General features: G+C 35.9%; 1 protein-coding gene and 1 long non-coding RNA gene across 2 annotated transcripts in view; one reads left to right on the forward strand and one right to left on the reverse strand.

Moving 5' to 3' along the window:
• The first annotated feature begins 1037 nt into the window (after positions 1–1037).
• On the forward strand, positions 1038–5078 carry LOC128031731 (uncharacterized). Its single transcript, XR_008188162.1, has 2 exons — positions 1038–1271; positions 3093–5078. It is a non-coding gene; the product is annotated as an uncharacterized LOC128031731 (long non-coding RNA).
• Positions 5079–7160: 2082 nt separating this feature from the next.
• LOC128031732 (nesprin-3) overlaps positions 7161–21657 on the reverse strand; it is a 28115-nt gene continuing 13618 nt past the window's right edge. Inside the window, exons 9-18 of the mRNA XM_052620095.1 lie at positions 20767–20949; positions 19694–19837; positions 19241–19375; positions 17856–18017; positions 17188–17360; positions 16294–16789; positions 15796–15954; positions 14097–14270; positions 13102–13143; positions 7161–9695 (exon numbers count right to left, since the gene is read on the reverse strand). Coding sequence (XP_052476055.1) covers positions 9504–9695; positions 13102–13143; positions 14097–14270; positions 15796–15954; positions 16294–16789; positions 17188–17360; positions 17856–18017; positions 19241–19375; positions 19694–19837; positions 20767–20949 — 1860 coding nt within the window. The 3' untranslated portion in view covers positions 7161–9503. The remainder of the gene's footprint in view (positions 9696–13101; positions 13144–14096; positions 14271–15795; positions 15955–16293; positions 16790–17187; positions 17361–17855; positions 18018–19240; positions 19376–19693; positions 19838–20766; positions 20950–21657) is intronic.

Below are 21657 nucleotides of genomic sequence, written 5' to 3' on the forward strand. Positions count from 1 at the left end.
AAAAGACACAGTCGTTCATATGTGGCTTCACTGCGCGTTATACACAATGACCGAGCAATATCGGCTTCATGTGATATCCAAATCCCCTACCCACCCCCATCCTGCGAACACATATCCACTGATCGTTTAAAGTGAGCTGTAATGAACAACTATCTATTTTTGTGACCACTCTTGCAGAGCTTTTCTAATGAAACCAACAAACACTGCATACGTCAACCTGATAAGAAACAAAGGTAAAGGTTATTGATTAAACAATAGTAGTAAACCAGTGCAGAGGCAGCACAGTAGCTTAAACTACTGTAGGTTTTATCTTGAGCCGCCTGTTTTTGCACTTGATGGAATTGAATCACCCAGGAACATGAGTGAACACGAGATTACTGATATATCTTCACTAGACTAGAGCAGCAAACATTTTCTTTTTAAATTCTCCCAAGCCTTCAAACTTTTATCAGTAGCCTAGTCCTTGGAAAAAATATCAGATTGGTTTTGCTCATCACTGTGTAGTTTACAAAATTATCATTTGCAAAACTTAACATCCATAACAATTATGATTATACATAATCATGGTGGCCTGATATTTCACAATGAATTTCTTTAGTTCAGTAATATAGGAGAGCAAAGTAAAAGCAAGTGCCCAATAAATAAAGTGCTTGGTGTTTTTAGTATTTTAGTGCTTCCTTTAAAAAATATACAGTAGTGATATGGTGTACGGTGAGCTGACTACAACATCCTGATATTTGGTCCCAAAGCAAGTCATTATAATATATCCTATTAACAGGGATTTTTCCTGTAGAGGAGCAATGCAGTGCTGCTAACATCATGATGTGACTTATAGCCCAAAAATGGTGTCCCATCCTCTGAATTTTTGCTCTGCATTTTGCACATCCACATGCACACACAGCAGTGAGAACAAGAGGTGACAGAGAACAAGAGTTGTAACAGCGCTGTTGTTTTTGCATTGCAGTGATTATGATAAAACATGTCTGCGAGGGTCAGTTATGCAGAATATTTATAAAGATTGATGAGCACCAGCGTTCACCCACCCTCTGTTCCAGGCAGAGGCGTCTGTTGTGTAATAGGGAAGAAGATGAGAAGTAAAAATCGCCCACAAACAGAAGCTGGAACAAAATATTTCATCCAAGTCTTTGTCCTTAGCATTCTACTCTTATAATGCAATGCTGAGTAATGGGCAAGATTAGGATTTGTTGGGTTAAATTTACAACACTATCCGGGACTGTGCATGCTTACTGGAAATTACTGATCTGTTTAAGGTAATTTGCTAAAATGCATGTCTATAATCTATATATACTAATAGTAGCAGTGTTTGTATGTTGCTGTTTTAACTTAAATGTACCACTGGAGATGATGCTTATCAGGTCATAAAACCAATAATATCTGAGGCCATGAAGCAATCCTTTGATTTACAATAACACTGTGGTTGTATTAAAAAAAATATATTGTTTAATTTCACTTGTATATTTATTTAATTTAATTATTCATATATATGACTGGAATAAACTACACAAACTTGACTTCATTAAGTGGAGAGCAGGCACATAAATTGCTGCAGCGAGCACTATAGCAGACATCAGTGGAAATTTCTCTAGTTTTTGGTTGGTTTTCTATTTCTAGTTAACTACACTCATGATGAAGCAGCAATTAAAGTGAATAAAGAGAATCTTGTGTAGTACAAGATTTTATCAACTTACCTGGTTGAAAACCAAAAAAACTTCTCAATGTGTGTGTGTGTCGATTTTGTATGAATTTGTAAGTTGTGATTTGTACGAAAACATGATTTTTAAGAAAATTAAGCTTCCACTGCTGAGCTAACCATCATCATGAGTCTATTTTACAAATGAGATGATATGAATTAGCCACAAATTCACAAAAACATTAAATAGTTATGAATGTGAGAATGTGCTGTTTCGTCCCTTCTTTGTCAAAATTTTAGGATTAACGTTTGCATTATTATAGGAACGTCTCTGAACTGTTGAGCAAATTAGCTAAAGTCAGTATGTTTATTACATGTTATTATTATTATAACTTACCTGAATATTTTATTTTTTTTAAGTTGTGAATGTAACTATCGCATCTTGAGTTTTTTATTTATTTTTTTTAACCGCCAGCACACATGCAAGTACATAATATCATGCATTCATTACAAGTTCCTATGAGAGCTTTTTCTTTAGCCCACCACCTCCCCAGCACCACCTGCCTAGATCTGCGTGGGGAATCTACCTCTCTCTCTTCTTGCAGCAGCATGTCTGTATTTATGTTTTTTTGCAGAAGCAAGTCATAGTTGCACAGCTCCAGCAGCAGCAGCAGCATAGCAGATCTAGTCCACCAGTACCAAACATAGTACATCTCCATTTACATTAATAAAATGTCTTATAAACTATTTCCAAGAGTTGTCATGACGGAAATAGGATTATACGAATTAGCCACCAATTTGCCAAAACATAAAACAGTTATGAGAGTGAAAGTAGTGACATTTTGCCAAGTATGGTAACCCATACTCGGAATTGGTGCTATGCATTTAACACATCCAAGCGCACACACACAACAGTGAGACGTGAACACACACCCGGAGCAGTGGGCAGTTATAAATCCAGCATCCAGGGAGCAACTGAGGGTTCAGTGCCTTGCTCAAGAGCGCTGTTCATTCACCCACAACTCCTGCCAGCACCGAGACTCAAACCTGCGACCTTCAGGTTACAAATCCAACTCTCTAACCATTAGGCCACATCTGCCCCAAAACTACCATGAACTACCATGAGAGTGTGTTGTTTCAGCCTTTGGATTTCCACAGTCAATACTGCAAAATATCATCAATATTCATTATTGATCAATATTGGAAACAATCATTCTAAAACCTCGAGGTAGTCACTGATCCTTGGATTTTGATAAATATCAAACTTCACCAACTGAATCTGTATTTAATTTAGGCAGAAATTCTGCCTCTATATTTGACACTCACCTTATTTTGATGTAGGCCACAGCTGTTGTGTATCTTGTGCATTGACCCTAGGCACTGATGTGATGCCACTAGTTGCTGCAGTAGCACTGATTGGATTTTTTCCCCTGCTTTACAGAACAAGTGCCCTGCTAATGCTGCCAACACACTGGTGCCAACCATCTGTCCTCTGAGAAACATAGAGGAGGAAGCTACAGTGATCTAAGAGCGGTGGGCAAATGAACACTAATGAAACACAATACTCGATCCATTCATCATGACATTCGGACGATATTATATCAACACTTCGCATATGATCCTGTGACATCACATCACATCACTATCTGCCGTTTGATCCGAAGCTGAAGGTCAGTGGGAACATTTAACCAGGTTTTGTGGTTCCAACCTTACCTTAGTGGTTTTCAAAACACTGACCACAACAAAGGCATCATTAAACTCTGGCTTTAACAGGCTTTAATTAATAGGGTCATTCCATGTATCAGGTCAGTCAGCTGAACCGTTTGCAGTCACCACAGATGAGCTCATCGTGCGCTGCTCTGAAGAACACAGATTCTCATGACACACTATTGCTGGCACATAGAAAATTCAACTGCAATAGCTGCAATAAACAGTTTATGATACAGTAGATGTTATCACATGTTCTTCCCTTGGTTAATAATGTCTAAATAATGCACACAAGCTTGGCCATATCTAATTCCTGCAGTGAACTCAATATTTTACAGCTGTTATAATAACACATACAAAACTGGAATTTTATATTATGACAGAGTGCTTAGCTAGTATATATTAACCTAAAAGTAATGACAGAAAGTAATTTAGACTCATCTCTCATTTTATAAAAGCCAATAAAAATCATTAAGGTGATATTTTTATTACAGCTGTTTTACTAAACCTTCACCATTTTAGACTTGAGATATGGTTCTAGGTGGATGACCTTCTGGTCATGTTTACTGGCTTTAAATAGTTGTGACAGGAGCTAAAAGATTTAACAGATCGTGTTTTTCACAGATAATGTTAACAAGTCTTATGTTAGCATGCATAATATTAAAATACTCTTTAAAATATTAAATACAGATAAAGTTAGGAAATATTGCGGTTATTCAGCAAGGATGCATGAAATTGATCAAAAACAACAAAAGATTTCCATTTCAAATAAATGCTGTTCTTTTCATTCCTCAAAGAATCCTGGGGGAAATTTAGTAGAGTTTCCACAAAAATGCTAAGCAGCAAAACTGTTTTCAGCACCGATAATAATAAGAAAGGTTAAAATACTATCATTCTGAAGGATCACGTGAGACTAGAATAACGGCGGCTGAAAATTTAGCTTTGGCCATCACAGGAATAAATTATTATTTTTTAAATATATTAAAACAGAAAATTGTTATTTAAAACTGTAATAACTTTTTTTAAATATTAATGTTTTTTACTGTATTTTTTATCAAATAAATGCAGCCTTGGTGAGCATAAAAGACTTCTTTCAGTAGACTCCAAAACAGTAATCGATAGATAGATATTATTATTATTTTTTTTAAGAGATTTTGTATTATTATATTGCATTCACAAGGCTTTCCCAGTGGAAAGCACCCCTGACATGGGAACCTTGGCTGCCATGGCAACATGCCACGAAATTAAATATTTACTGCAGTGGTTCTGGCCAGCCAGTGTATAACATAGATTCCTTCAGCTGCTGTTTTAACAGACCAGGTGCACATTGACATTAACCCATTTGTTATGCTTACTGATTAATTAACAATGACAGGGCTACGAAAAGTCATCCAGTTTGCTCAAGTGATATTGCTGCTTGACTTTTTAATAGTCAAAAACATTCCTTAGTAAGTCACACAAGGTTAAAAATTGTCCAGACTTTGGCACATTATTAAGCCAATGAGAAAACGTCAGTCTTTAGCAATGTGGGTCATGTCCGGCACATTAACAACAGCAGTTTATCATGTGACCAGGAGCTCTTGGTGTGTTTGTCATATCCCACTTAAGCCAGCAAATGTGTAACTTGTACTCAAGTTAAAAGTTAAGCAGCTAAATGTGATTGCACCACATGCTAGAGTACATCCGGCTAGTGTGATTACAGCTTCATCTCAGAAATGTCTTCTGCCAAGATAATTCTATTAGCAAAAAAATGCTGATTTCCATTCACATTACACAAGGTTGATGAGTTCATCTTTCTTTATTCAGTGAACCTGGTCAATATTTGTGGGTCCAGATTATGAATTACTGACTCCACTAAATTATAACTCTAGATTGGTGGGTTATTGTTATTTGTGTAAAGCAGTGGTATTTTAGGATTATACACTATTACAAAAATTTTGTAATATTTTGCTTAGATTTTTCAGTTGTTTTTTTCAGTTAGTTACAATTTTAGTCATTTTGTTATGCACTTTGTTATTTTGTAATATTTCAATAATTATATTTGTTTTAGAACTTTTTGAATGTTTATATTGTATATTTATATGTATGTATATGAATGTATATTTTATTTCAACTATTTAACATTAGTTCTCATTTTAGTCTGTATTTTAAGTTTTCTAACCTTAAACCTTAAACATTTAAAAACATGTTCAATACTTTAAATGAAATAAACTTAAACTGAAAAAAGAAACGTATTATTTTCCAGCAACAGTTCTTGTACTGAACTAGTACTGAAATAACTCAAATGAAATTAAATAAAATCTCTCTCTCTCTCTATATATTTATATATCTTTATATATAATACAACATTCTAAAACTTAAAAAGGAAAAATGAAATATAAAAATGAAAACTAACTCAAAATATGAATAAAAACTAATGGTATCTTGATACTAAAATAAAACTGGTTTTAGTTAACAGTAATAACATTGGTGAAAATGCCTTTGGTGTAACGTTTCATACCTGCAAAGTCATCTCTTGTTTTGCAGATAAAGGGTACTTTTTTTAATTTACATTTTTGAGCTAATGTGTCAGTGTGTAAAGGTGATGTTTAACATGGGTAAAACGCTGCATTCATGCCATGATTTTGAGATGAAAACACGTGGCGTTCTACTAGGTCATTCACATGCTTGGACTCAGAACTATCACACTATCAATGCCTAAACATAGCAGATAATGAATGTGAGGTGGTCAGGTGCAACGATGGTACAAGCTGTAGCTCTCAAAAACCTCCCAGTTCACAAGTTGTAACTACGAGATCTACAAGGACATGAATGCTAATGATCCCTGTATTATTCAAACCCCATTACTTTCACCTGAATGTCTAATGTACATCATACCACGACTTGGATCTCTCCTCCCGAATATTTTAGGCATCAGCAAACAAACATGATTTGGATTGCATTGATATGACACATGGCATTTCCACACCAGAGAAATATCTAAGCAGGAAGGAAACGGCAGTGTGAAATCTGTCGCTGCGCACGTGGGTGAGCGTGTAGGAAAGATCCAACTCTTTCCCACTCACAGGAATTGCATTTGAATAATTTAGCATGCTTTCAGTGAGTGGGCTTTACCATTAAAGTTATATGTATGCCATCATATATTTGTGCCAAATAGGCAAGAGTTCACATACACACCTCGAAGACAAACAACCACATGACTACACAGCGAATTAGTCAATAAATGCACTCCGCTATGACCAATATTTAACCAAAACATATCTGTGCAGTCTTATAGTGACTCAAATAGCTGTTCTGACAGTGCTGTGCAGTATCCTTCTATTAGATCTGGTTTCCCTTTAGCTGGTGACCTAAATGAAATGTAAAAACAAATCTGAAGTGACAGAGTACCACACACGAAATTACAAATACATGGAAATAAACATTTCCTTAACCATAGTTACATGTGAACTGATAAAATGTAAAAACCCTCCTATGCATTCTCCTTTCCAACTGTACGAAGTAAATCAAAGAATTTGCAGAGTAACCTCAGACCGACCTTATGAGGGTCTTATTGATAGGGAAGACCTATAGCTGTGCTCCACTGCGTGATGTCTATTCACACCTGCAGGTTTTGTGTTCCATTGTCATTGCACATCTTGTCGGACCAGTTCCGCTTTGGGTTAATGCTGAAGGCAGATAAACAGATACATTTCCTGCAAAAAGAGTATCACTGGCGTTCAGAATGGGAATCTTGATATTGAGTCACACATTTATCTATTCAATCTCAAGTCCATAGCAACAAAAGAAACACAAACAGTCCTGAAAATGCACTGCAAGTTTATTGCCTGGAGTAAAATACAAAAATACTGGTAATATGCGTCATACAGTATATATATATCGGTTTACAGATACATTATAAGAGTTTCATCCAAAATATGGTAATAAAATATATCTATTTTTTAAACCTTTTTTTTGTTAATACATTGTCTTACAACCCTTCCTAAATTCTTTCATTTTATTTTAAGCTGTCTTTGAAAATAATTCCCATAATTTTCTTCCCAAATCAAAGCTCTCCGATGAGAAAACTCTCCCATGCACACAGTGCTGTAAACTGGCTTTATCAGAATACATTTAATTATCTTATATGGCAATCTTATAACACAGCTGAACCACTTAACTGAGTTTTGTACATTTACAGTATCATTGATGAAACCAGTACATATAATTAAAGGGTTTGCACTGACATAAAAAGTGATTAGAGAAAGAGTTCACTCAAAGATATGTATTTGCTGAAAATGTACTTACTTTCAGGCCAGACAAGATACAGATAGGTTTCTACATCAGAACAGAATTAGAGAAATAACGTCCTTGATGGAAGTTGTGTGCATTACATTATTGTGATGTTTTTATCAGCTGTTTGGACTCTCATTCTGACGGCACCCATTCACTGCAGAGGATCAACTGGTGAGCAAGTGACGCAATGCAAAATTTCTCCAAATCTGTTCCAATAAAGAAGCAAACACCTCTACATCTTGGATGGCCTGAAGGGCAGTACATTTTCAGCAAACATTCATTTCTGGGTGACTTTTTCCTTCACATACAAACAATAAAGCAGTGTAATAACCTGATATGCCAAGCTTCAACGTTACGGTTTCTTAAAAAAATATGCAGCATACTTTGTGTGAAGTCTCTTTCTGACCATGCACTATTATTAATGCATGCCATTTAACATGAGATAATTCATCATGTGTCATAGGAGATAATATACAGAGAGGTCCAAATAAAATTTTAAAAAGGAGATTTTGCTACAGGATAAAAGTACTTAAGTCCAGTGTGCGTATGTGAAATACTACTCAAATCTGTAAAGCCTTGCAATATGCCTCTAAATAAAATGAGTAGCACTGCAAACTAAAAGCTCAAGGATGCGTTCAAAGAGGGTTTTGACTTTTTGCCAGCTCTGAAAGACAGACTGTTTTTGAGAGAAGCCATTGTTCTGGACAAAAATAAATCAAGTCATTTCTTTCATCGAACCATGAACTTAAAGAAACAGACCTGAAAGAATAACTGAACTCAACCCCTGATGGTCTTAGGCCCTTAGAAATTCCAACTGATACATTGCTTGCAAAAAAGAAAAAGAAAAGAGGAGAAATCAAAAACAGACCAAGAAGGTCACAGAGTTCCAACATTCAGTTAAAAAAAGGACAATCCCCCCAAACAGGGATATATTTCCTCTATAATCTATGCCTGCAAAACACTTACAATACCCTATAACAACAATCGGAGGCAAACCAATGCCAAAACTGAGTCTTAAAGCTCATGTGATTCTGCAATCAATACTTCCAAAAAACATTGAACGAAAACTCTCTTTTCTATGAGCGCATGTGCACAGCACCATTGCTATGAAGTAATACAGGAATGTTTGTGCTGATTTTGACCTTTTCCACTTCTGTGAATTTTAAACTGAACTTAATTTCGAAACTTTCAGATGACAGTCTTATCTTTGACATCAGAATCGATACCTATCATCAAACGGAGTTTAGTTTTTGAGTGACCTGAGAAAAACAACAAACAAAAGATTTTAAACAAGTGGTATGAATCCAAACATGCACAAATGCATTTAAACATAAGATAAACTACAGTATTAAAATTATTTATAGGAATAGCACAGCCAAAAATTAAAACGCGGTCATCATTTACTCGCCCTCATGTTTTCAAATAAGATATTTGTATTGTTTTAAATCATATTATGAATGCCAGTGAGTCAAAAACAATACAGGACCCCACTGACTTTCATTGTATGAACAAAATAATAGTTTTTTTTCACAGAATAAAGTAAATCAATCATGTATGGAACAACATGAGGGTGAGTAAATGATGCCAGAACATCCCTTTAGTATGTAGCAACAACAGAACGAACATAAAAACATGAGCGACTTGCGACGGATCCTGAGTAGATGTCTTTATGACTAGATGGGAGTTTTGATCTTTGTTAAAGTGCCATTGGTTTATCCAAACACCTGTAGAGAAAATGAACCCATGTCTATGCCACCCACACTTTCACTCTCTCTCACACACACGCACATACACATACATACACACATGCTTTCTGATGTGCAACACAAACGCAGATGGTCATATTTTTTTAAAAAGCTGCTGTTGATGCTTAAGTGGGCGGAGGTCCGTCGTAGCGGAGCATGATGCTGAAGGAGCGGGCGAAGTTGTTGGATACTGAACAGCCGGTGCCCTCATCCATCAAGGGCAGCATGAAGGCCAGCAGCAGCAGGGCCAACAACAGGAGCTGGAGAGGAAGAGCCACGCGACAGACACGATACAGGAAGCTGAGACCACTGTTCCCCTGCAACACACACAACAACAAAAACCTTGAGTTTCTACAAGATCGTTCACTCTGGAGGTCACCGAATAGTTGTGCTGTTGCACGCTAACACTGTAGGGGTTTCTACTCATCTACAAGTGTCCAACAGTTTAAATCACGCTAGTTTCACTGCAGTCACTGCTCAACTTTGCTGCAGCAAATCACTAAATCCAACTGAAACTCAATTACTTTGGTCATTGCTCATCACTGTCAGTATGCATTAGCCTTAATGCAACATCCTAAAATATAATAACATCAGGCTTGTTTTGGATCTGAAACAAGTGATTGATTAAAAGCCTATTAATAAAATCAATAATTTTAAACTGAAACAAAATCAACACGCAAATATATACAGTATAATATTAACTTATCTCTATAGTATGTTGACAATATTTCAAGAAAACACTCAAAGGTGTTCAACTGACCAAAAAATGTCTGGGAATCCTTGATTAAACAGCAAAAAGAAACAAATCAAAACAAACAAACCAAAAAACTTAAACATTATTTTTATTACACGGAAGAATTTTCTACAGCTGCATTTCCGTTATGAATAAAATCACTAAAATAGACTTTTTTCCTTTCTTGGATCAAAACCTTGAATGATCTTGTTGCAGTGCATTCTGGGTTTATCTTATTCTAAAGGATTTTTGAAATGTTGTTTTAAAAAGTTTATGTGCCTAAAGTTGTCAAAGTCTCTTCAGGAAAAGTCACTTGACTTGGACATATTTGGAGTGCATCCAAGCTGCTATTTTTGGGCATGCAAGGTCAACTCCTATCTACTTGAGTGGGGAAATCTCAAAAACTGCTGGCCAAACTCATACATATTTAAATAACATATTTAAAATCAGCAATAAAATCTGACAGGAACTATCCATTAATATTGTTTCTTGTCCTCAAATAGCACTAAAATGCGTAAATTTCTGACCGTCCCAGCCAGTGTGCATGTGCAGTCCTAAGCACTCATCTCAGGACACGACCGGACCTGCAGTAATGCAATGACTTTTCCAATGGTTGAATGGCTCTTTTATTTAGAAGACCGGATTTATTCCACAATATTAAGCTTCGCTATTTATCCCACTCATGGTTATACGGGTGAACCGTCTTAGTATTTCTAAAGTCTTTGTTGCCAAGGTAGATGACTCACTCATTTTATTACAAAAACAATATGTGCACACAATAAGCTCAAATTCTGAGTATAGAGAGAGATTTTAAGAGTAATTTTAAATGTTTATATTTTCTAAGCTTAAACTTTTCTTCTGGTGGATGATAAAAGAGCAGAAAAATTCCATACAAATCTCATATAATTCCTCCAAATCATGACATTGCAAAAAAGAAAACTCTTTGACAAGAATATAGATCCTGGCTTGTGACTTAATGTAGCAACACAAGACCCATCTCATTTATTAGCATTGTTCTACAAAAAAAAAAAAAAAAAAAACATCACTATGATTGAGTCATTTTTCCATGACTCAATGGATACCAAAAAAATTCACACAGACAAATGAATACATAAAAAATAAGGATGTTTTTCCAAGCTCCTGTAGTACTGTGGGAGTTTATGTCCACCCACAGCTGCTCAACAACCGCCATTGCTCTGAGCTCGAACTTTATACAACCTTTTCTATTTAACTGTATCAAAGCTGAGGAACATGGGAACTCTTTCTCTCTGGGTGTTTGAGAGACAGAACAGAAGTACGAGAAAGTGAGGAGGAGGAAATGTGGGTGGATGAAAAGCAGAATATCTCTCCACACTCTTCTTTTGTCAGCCTCTTTACAGGACAATATAATTATACTGAAAAGTAATTACAGCAGTGCTCAGGCCTGGAGTAATGTAGGCTATAGAACGACAGACTGTTCTTACCGATACACATCAACAATCTATCGTTCTTGCTTGATAATCATACAATAGGACAATATACAGTGGAGAAAATCTTTTTTTTTATCCTCCCATCTCATAGCCTATTTATTCCCTGAGGCGCGGGTTTGCGCACTTCGGATGAGCGCATGCACAAATCTTCTGTGCGCGAGTTGCATCCTTTGGCTCTTAAATATGTAAACTGGCAAAGCTTAAATGAGTTTATTTTAAACACATATTAGTGTGCTGTTCAGATATCATCTGTGAGCGCACGCTATCGGCACCCGCATGATGACGGAATAAATGACTCCTCATATTCCAGAATACAGCATTCACATTGAACAAGAGTGAATGATTTATCCAGGTTTTTTTTCTTATCTTTTTTTTTTCTCTCATCGCTGTTGTTGCAATGTCTGGGTACCCACAATGCGCATCCATCAGCAGAAACATATATTAACTGAAGCCAGTTTGCTTTACGTGTTATTTATAGCAAACCAAATTACAGATGCTTTGTCAGATTTAAGTTGAACCGCGGTCCCAGCGCGTGCCGACCCGTGTGTGGTGACACCCCTAATATATATACACATTTTAAAAACTCCTAATTAATTTTGGATGTCCAATTCAAAATAATTTCAAATATAGTTTTTTTCCCCCGCACATTTTGCAGAACTAGCTCAACCAAAGTATCTGTGAATAGCCTTGTTAACTGGAGGGCAATGCTGCATGTGTAAATAAACATTTCTATCTCCATCCACTAATATCTGCTTATGTAGATAATGCAGGCAAACTCAGAGCAGCTTTTATATGCAGTCAGCAGTGCACCTGCATCTCTTCTCAAGCATACGTGACTGTTCATTAACAGATGGCCAGAGAGTGAAGGAGTGACAGAGGTGATAAAATTGGTGTGAATGCTGAGAAAATTGAGAAATTACTGAGAAAGATTAACATGCTCCTCAGACAAGCACTGGAGCAACCTCTTGATGTTTTTAAGTGGCCCACAGAGCCAAAAAAAAAAAAAATAGAATTAGTTTTTGGGGCTAAGACAGTACTCTGATTCAGGATTTCTAAGTGCTATTTATGAGCCTCTATTTCAAAGCCCTCCTACTATCCAGCTGAACAGCATCTTACTCACTTACTTACTCACTCACTTGAGAGTGCTTACAAACTCTTAAAGTCAACATGAAACAGCATTCAAAAACCATTCTGCGTCCATAATTTGAATTATTTAAGAGTGAAACAATATTTAACAAGAAAGATGTAATACGCAGTCGATTCAAACTGCTAAATGAGCAGCTCCTTTCAAAATTATTAATGACATGCCACTGTTACATCTCAGAAACAAAGTTTACCAGCCTCAGATGGTGTCAGTAAATAAACTCTGCTTTCAATTGTGTACTAGACACGAAAAGGGAATACTTTCTATTCAAAAGTCTTCAAACATTCTCCCCTGTCAGATCAGAGAGATTGTGAACCCCACTTTAAACAATTTCCCACTCACAAGATCAAGGTCTACTTTCAAAGAATAAAAACTACCTTTTCAGCTCGGACATACTCCTGTCCTTGCCCACCGAGACCCTGAAACAAACAGAAACATTAGGTTTAGTTAGTTGCATCCGGCTATAATCTGCTACCCCCTTCTGGTGGACATATGATACTACATCAAAATCTGCATTGGAAATGATAGTAGATGATAATATGCAGAGGTGCACATAATTTGTTCAGCCTAGTTCTCATTAGAGAACCTGGAGATTTGGTTTGGCCCTCACACTGCATTAACTATAAAAAATGAACTAATAATAGTTATAATGTTAATGCACTTTATTTCATTTAAAAAATTAAAAAATAATAGTAAATAAACTAAATAACAGTGTGTGATAATACTTTTAAAAATAAAAGGCAGTCAATGCAAATACATTTATTTTATAGTAAACTTAAAAATAAAATGCTAATATTTACTACTACTTTCTTTGTTTGCCTCACTTTATCTATTCCCCAATTTTAAGTCACTTTGGATAAAAGCGTCAAAAAATAAATAAATAAATGCGTTTTCATCATATTCAAACTTAAAATTAGCAGGCTTTTATTTTGGCAGGTTATCGGCAAATAAATATACGCGCTTCCGTATTTGCTGATTAAAGAGCGTCAGTGGATGCATGTCACAGTTTTGCATTGTGCTTTGAAAATGGCATTGCATAGCCTAGATGTATGCTTTCATGTTGAAAAATATATAGAAAAACTTATATAGTACAGCTTGTGATCTAAAATGGTAATTGTGTATTATGTCAGCTGTCAACCATATCGGTACGCAAATGCACTGTCAGAACATATTTATGCAACGCATTTTTTATTTTGGTCGTGCATGCGGACCTGCGGACCACTTATGTGAACCCCTGGATATATGGCTCTTTCCTGGTATTCATAATATAATAATTTTGTTCCCCATTTTTTAAAAAAAATGAAGGGACTCAAAATTATGGCTTAATAAAGTAATAAAACAAAAACAGTTGTGACAGATTTTCTCTTTGTACCTTGTGTTTCAGCAGACCTCTGAGGTCACCAGCCTCTTTAAGTTTGGACTTGTATAACATCCAGCGGTAACGCAGCTCTTCTAGCTCCACGTCCTCCTCCTCTGATGTGTTCTGCTGACCGGCCATCAACTTCCGAAACTGACTCTGACCCCAGGCTACACCGGCATTTAAACCCTATAAAATAATAATAATAATAATATATATATATATTTTTTTTTTCAGATAAATTTACAATGAGGGGTTTGTGTATGTGTAGCAGTCAAAGATTTGTGCATCATGATCCAGTTATTTTAAACCCAAACCTAAAAAAAACATTCCAGACCAATACAATGTCCACAATATTACAAAAACAAGTTTTTGCAGTTTTTGTGATGCAAATACAGAACCATTCAAAACGATGGGGTTTGGAATTAAGATTTTTTTTATGTTTTTGAAAGAAGACTCTAATGCTCACCTGACCTGATTTAATTTTATAAAAAAAAGAAGTTTTAAATAGGAAAAATATAGAAACTCTTTGGTCATTTTTGAACGAGATGCTAAAGGTCTAATCAGATTCAATGATCGATTGGTTGATCTTGTGGCACACTTGTAACGCTGTTGCAAGCATAGACAGTAAAAGAAATGGACACAGCGACCCCATTGGAACTCAATTGAGACAGGTGAAGCCCATTTTTAGCGATTTTTAGCACTTCCGTTTCTGATGCACAGATGCTAAGCTAAAAGTGCTACCGTCAGACCCAGAGATACGCTGAATGGATTCGAAAATGGTAAAACACAACTGTTTAACTCTAGAGGAGTCGGAAAAGGAGCCTATTTTCAAAAAAGTGGAGTGTTCCTTTAAGAAACATTTCTTATCTTTATTAACCCTGAAAACATATGTGCTGCTTTATATTTTCATCTTTCCAGTTGATTGATAAGCAAATCTCAGTTTTTAATGACATAGCTGAGTAATTTAACAATTTCTTTACAGAAAAATGGCAGATAACATTTTAATTTTAATCCACATAGAATAATATTCAATAGATTTTAATGAGCACATTATACTAACAATCTCTAAGTTAGTCTATAAGTAAAAGTGTCTGAATTAGCAACAGTTATTAACGGAGAAGGAAGCAGTTCCTGCTAACATAAAGTCAGGTTTGAGCATTGAAGCATCTGGGCACTTTGTCAGCTGTGGGGGAGATTTAATTAACTGACAGAGCACAATATGCAAATGACTGAAGTAGTTCAGGGTATATTCAACAGGAAGACCACCTATAAAGTGCCATTCAACAGCTTTTCCAAATCAGAGCTATGAATAAAAAAGTAAATGTGACACAGTGGTTGTCAGTCCAACTATCATCAGATATGAAAGCTTCCAGGTAGTTGTGAAGTTTGAAGCCTGGGGTAAAACCTGAGCAGAAGCCTTTCAAAGCTTCACAGATCTGCAACCACAATGGGACTGATGTAAATGTACCCACGGCACACAACACATCAGACTTCCACAGACATGTAGCTTTACATATTGAAAATTATCCAGCGTGTTCTTTGTGGCCTAAGTAAAACATCACACTGCGCTTTGTTGAATAAGATATCAAAGCTATCAAAGATTGTTTTTTACTCTCCAACACTTTTTGATATTTTGGACTCCTCATGAAACTTTAATCAAAAACAGATAAAAAAGAAAACAAAAAAAAAAAACTTAACAAACCTCACCAACCTTGAATGTATTCTGTCTTATCCTCAGTTCTTTTTCGCTCAGGGATCTTTGGTTGTTCAGAATTCCTGTGAGTTTGTCATTTTCCATGTGAAGCCACGCTTCAAACTCCTTCCTCTGGGCCTCCATATCAGCCTGATGTTGGGGCCCCTGAGAGCCCATCTGCAGCAGAAATGAACAGAGACATGATTATAGCCTAGGTACTGCTTGCATAATTGTGGCTGTAGGGCTGGATGACCTAGCTTTTTTTTTTTTTTTTTTTTTAAGTCTTCTGATGATATTGCACATCTAAAATGTTTAAAACTTTGCATTATAACAGCTCCTACTATTGATAATTTTTGCTATTTATATTTAAATCAAAGACCTGATTATACTAAGTCAAGACAAGGAGAGACCTCTAAATAGTATTGGAATATTTACTATCTAATTTCATATTTTGATATAAGTCATTGCCTTATAATGCTGTCAAAATAGCAAGAATCATATTTTAATCATCCTAACCTGAGTGTCATCAGGCGGGATCTGTGACTGCTGCATCCTTTTCTGTGCATCAGAGTCAGTTTTTATATCAAGGTCTTCAATCCCAGAACTATGTATGTGTTGTTCCCATTTCCCAGTCTGACCACCGCTCCTGAGCAAGACACCTTCGTCCATCCCAGTCCTCTTCCTGTTGATATTACGGGCACCTCCAGATACGACTGCATCCACTTGATCATCTATGGACTGGTCTTGGTTATTACATCCTCTTCTCCAGGCCTCTGAACCTCCTGGTGGTCGATCTGGTTTTGCTTCCATGTTTCTCTCCAGCTCTAGGTGACCTGTTGATTTTGTTCCGTGGTAGGATCTCTGATGCTGGCCTGTTCCTGCATCTCCTTTGGCAAATCCAACTTCAAAGTCTGAATCCATTCCCAGATGCCCTTCTGCCCGTCTCTCCAGCAACTCAGTTCTCTGGAATTGGGGATCTTGGTCACCTCTGGCACCATGTCCATTCAGAAGCCTAGTAAGTTATGGTTAAAGAAATAAACAGGTTGTCAAAAATTGTATTTTTATTTTATATTCATTAGCGCTAAAGTGAGATATACTGGCCAGGTCAATGATTAATCAACTGGTAAATGTCTATTTTAAAGTATTTTAAATTGAAATATTACACATATCACCTTTAAAATAAATGCTCATTTCTGGATATTATTCCTCAACCTCTGACTAGTAAACAGTGTTAACACAGCACTGATTCAAAAAGCAATCAACAATGATTAAAATCAAGTTGTGACTTGGTGCTTTAATATCTATGAGGCTTGTTCAACAGGTCATGCTCCTTAAGTCATAGTTTTTCTTCATTTAATACTATCAGCACCCACTATTACAGCAAGCATCACTCTGTTCTATTCTTCTAACCTGTCAAGATTGAGACTAAGTGTGTGGAGGGACACCCAGGTCTCTCGGAGGCGTTTAAGGTCTTGCTGGATGTGAACTTTGCCTTCATCAGAGGTTCTGGCCAGCACGGTCTGACCCTGAGCCTCTGTCTGATGAAGCTGAAGCTCCTTTTCTGGAAACTCTCCTAGTGCCCTCTAGAGGACAACAACAGTGAAACAAGTTTGAGTCTGAAATGCTACAAAGACATGCATATTGCATACACAGGCAAACATTCATTTTCTTTTATGACATGACTCAAGTGACTCAAAGAAACGAATAGTGATTAATAGAAAAACAAATCGATATTTGACTTGTTAAATGGCTTTATAAAATAAATTAAAGATATTTATAAAATGGGTTAAAGTGTACAATTTTCTATCTTTCACAAAACTGTAACATGGCATTAATGATATCTGTCAAAATAAAGTGATAATGAAAAAGATGACAACAAATGTTTAAAACCATTTTTAAAACCAATTACAATCGCTTTTCTTAAGATTGTCTTAATTTCATTGACTGAAAATAATTTCTAATTGCCTGATATTTCCAGGTTTTCCATAACTATGCATAACTATTTATATATAAATCTTAATATGCATTTTTAACACACAATGTACTTAATAAACCATAATTGTTGCTCATAGGTGTACCTGAGCCTCATGCTGGCGGTTATCGATGCTCCATTCCCCATTTGATCCGCGAAACGACTCTAGCTTCTGTCTCATAAACATTAACCACTTCTCCATATTCAGAATACTGTCATGGAATCTCTCATGTTCTGCAATGTTCTCCTCACTTTCATTCACCTTCATCTGGTATGAACAACAACACATATACACATAAATACACACATACATTATGAACCCGAAACAAGACGTGAGAAGGATCTTAATGCAATAAATTCTGGTATCTTTTCTGAAAAGAAAAAAATCTCTTTGGGACACAAGTGTGCATTAAAACTGAAATAGGGAGATTTGATCAAGGCCTTCATAGTCATCTTCTTCATCACCATCATGATCAACACACAGCAGGAGATATGGAAACCAGGGTGTGATCGCAGCAGTTTCCACAGATCTTCAGGGGTAAATCAAAATCACTTGTGAAGTTGGGACTATTTGAAGTGGCTAGTAAAAAGATATGTAGCCTCCCCTCATTATTCTGAATTTTGTATTTCTATCAATTAACGATAAAAATAATATGAATATGAGAAATAGGTCTTTCAAAAAGAAAAATTAATTTACTCTCTGAAAATCTTCCCTCTGCAACAGCTCTCAAATTCTTAACTTCACAGACAACTGACCCCAGTTACTGTAGAATTCTTTCAACAGAATTCTTTTAACAGGTTTTGTTTTGTATCATGGATGCCTGGGCACAGGATGTAATAAATCATGTTCACACAATACTTGTACAGTTGCAAGGGTGATGCATGAGCATGATAAAATGACTGGTTCAAATTTTGAATAGAATACACATTGGAGAAAATACACATCTTTCTCAAGTTTTTTCCTAGACACCTTTTTGTAAATTCCATAACAACTCTTTTTGATCGAGTGTCCCATAGAATCATTTCCATAAAAAAAAAATCAATTTAAAATCTAATTCTAATTCAGGTAAATGCTGCTCTAAAGAAAATGTATCATGGTTTCCATAAAGACATTAACAGTAAAAACAGTTTTCAATGTTAATAATAATAATAATAAGAAGAATTGTTTCTTGAACTGAAGGATCATGTGATACTGAAGACTGGAGTAATGGCTTCTGAAAATACAGGTTTACCACAGGAGGAAATTGCATTATAAAATAATTAAAACAGATAACAGTCATTTTAAACTAACAATATCTTACAATATCACTGATTTATTGCAGTTTTGATCTAATAAATGCAGTCTTAGTGAGCAAAAGAGACTTCAGAACAATATGAGGGTTACCAATTGATGACAGATTTTTCATTTTTGGATTGGATGAACCACAAATTGAATTAAATTTACAACCATAGACAGGACGTTTGAAGAATCTTGAGCAGAACAAATCTTACCCGAACTGCCTTACAAAGCAATTTCCAGTTGGCATAGAGACGCTCAAACTTTGACCTGTTTGCAGGGCTGGATGACACCAGTGTCTCGAGAGCTATGATATAAGCTTCACAATCTTCCAAGTCCTTTCTAATGACCTGCAGAGAGATGCACACTCATTTTACATTCGGTCTGCCACTCGCGCATCTTTCCCGCTCACACCTGGACAACCCACTCTGATCAATCAGCGCAAACACATCGAGCTCAGCGTGACATAACTCCTAGCTCCTTAAATTATTCACATGACTCTTTTAGTGTGTGTCAAAAGACGACCTAATCAAAAGTCACTGTATGTCTACAGCATACAACATGCAGAGATTAAAAAACAAAACAGCTGTTCAAAAAGAAACTCAAAAATCTGCATGCAAAGCAAAGCATTTTTGAAGTCGGACACAGCTATATTATCTGCTGCTCACCCTGAGTTGGTCGGCCTGGGTCTTCTTGGTTAGAATATCAGGTTGAAGTCCATCCGTCATGATGAATCTCTCCTTTACAGAGGTCAGTTTTTCGTGTATGGAGTCATAGGCGTCAGAAAAGTCCTTTGTCTTTGATATCAAACCCTAAGGGCATTCATAGGATACCACATGGTTTGGGGTGTTTAGACAATATGAATAAAGTTTAAGACAGGGATCTGCATCCCTTTTGAAATATTGTTAAGTATTAACAGTATTTTTATATTTCTTACTAATACCAGACATAACAGATTTTTTTATTAGTGGGCAATATAAGAACATATTTATATCATGGTATTCTGAAAATAAAATAAAATATTCTATCAGTGGGTGATATAAGTGTACATTTATATCTTGATATCAAAGCTACTGAATAATATATGAATGGGAAAAAACTCTCATTGATATAAAAACACCACCTAAAGGATTTGTATTTAATGAAGAATAAAGTAACTACCGTATTTTTCAGACTATAAGTCGCACCTGAGTATAAGTCGCATCAGTCTAAAAATACATCATGATGAGGAAAAAAAACAAAAAAAAATTATATATATATATATATATATATATATATATATATATATATATAAGTCGCACTGGACTATAAGTCGCATTTATTTAGAACCAAGAGAAAACATTACAGTCTACAGCCGCGAGAGGGCGCCCTCTCGTGGCTGGAGACGGTAATGTTTTCTATAGGTTAATTTCTCTTGGTTAATTTCTCTAGGTTCATGTCAAATTAATTTTGATAAATAAGTTGCACCTGACTATAAGTCGCAGGACCAGCCAAACTATGAAAAAAAGTGTGACTTATAGTCCGGAAAATACTTTAAACTTTTTCTGGATATATTTACACAAATAAACAGGACTTCTTTTTTTTCTGCCGGACATGATATGCATAAATGTTGAGCACCTTTTCTGTTATGCGAGACTATGCATGTTATGGCTAATGGCGGGGTGAAAAGCATTGATGTAGCTCAGGCATTTACAGTCTGTAAATAGAGCAGTAAAATTTTAAGCTGTTGCTGGCGGGGTACCTGCAGGTGGTTCTTGCGCTCTAGGAGATTGCTGTGGAGTAACTCTCTCTTCCTCACATTCCCGCTGAGCTCTTTCAACAGATCGTCAGCTTTCTCTTGGCCAAAAACTGAGATGAGCAGATCGCTCTTCACCTGGAGCAAACTCAAGCGCTCCTGGAGCTGCACACTGTTTTTAAGGTACTTCTACAAAGAATAAAACAAAAGAAGAAAGAGCACACTCAATACTTCAAAAAAGATGAATGGGAAAACATCACAGCATTCAGAGTGGGGGAAAAAAAAATAGGCTGACCTTTAATAAAACAAACAAAAACAAAAACCCGACATGAGAGAGATTCAAACCACTTGTATCACACAGTATTGTTTTTTAGCCTGCTAACATAAATGGTAAAAACTACTTATGATAACCCAGAAAGTACCATTTAGAATAGACTAGACATAAGTTAGAAATCGTAATACATTATTTTTTATTACCGTAATTTTTTAATTTTAATTTTTTTTGATGTGTTCACAGTGTGTGTGTCTGTGTGTGTTCACTGCTGTGTGTGTGCACTTTGGATGGGTTGAATGCAGAGCACAAATTCTGGGCATTGGTCACCATCCTTGGCTGTATGTCACTTTCACTCACTTCACATTTATTTAATCAAACTACAGTAAAAGCAGTAATATTGTGAATTATTATTAAAATTTAAGATGAGAGTTTTCTATTTTTCTATTTTAAAATGCAATTTATTCCTGTGATGGCAAAGTATAAAATGTAAAAGATAATTTTATTTGGGAAAACCATGATTTTTATTTCAGGATTCTTTGATGAATAAAAAGTTAAACTAATTATCATTTAAATCAGAGTATCTGCAGGATTCTTAAATCAAATTTAAGAACATACAAATGGGG

This window comes from Carassius gibelio, chromosome A17 (assembly GCF_023724105.1).
Source record: "Carassius gibelio isolate Cgi1373 ecotype wild population from Czech Republic chromosome A17, carGib1.2-hapl.c, whole genome shotgun sequence".
Classification (NCBI taxonomy): domain Eukaryota; kingdom Metazoa; phylum Chordata; class Actinopteri; order Cypriniformes; family Cyprinidae; genus Carassius; species Carassius gibelio.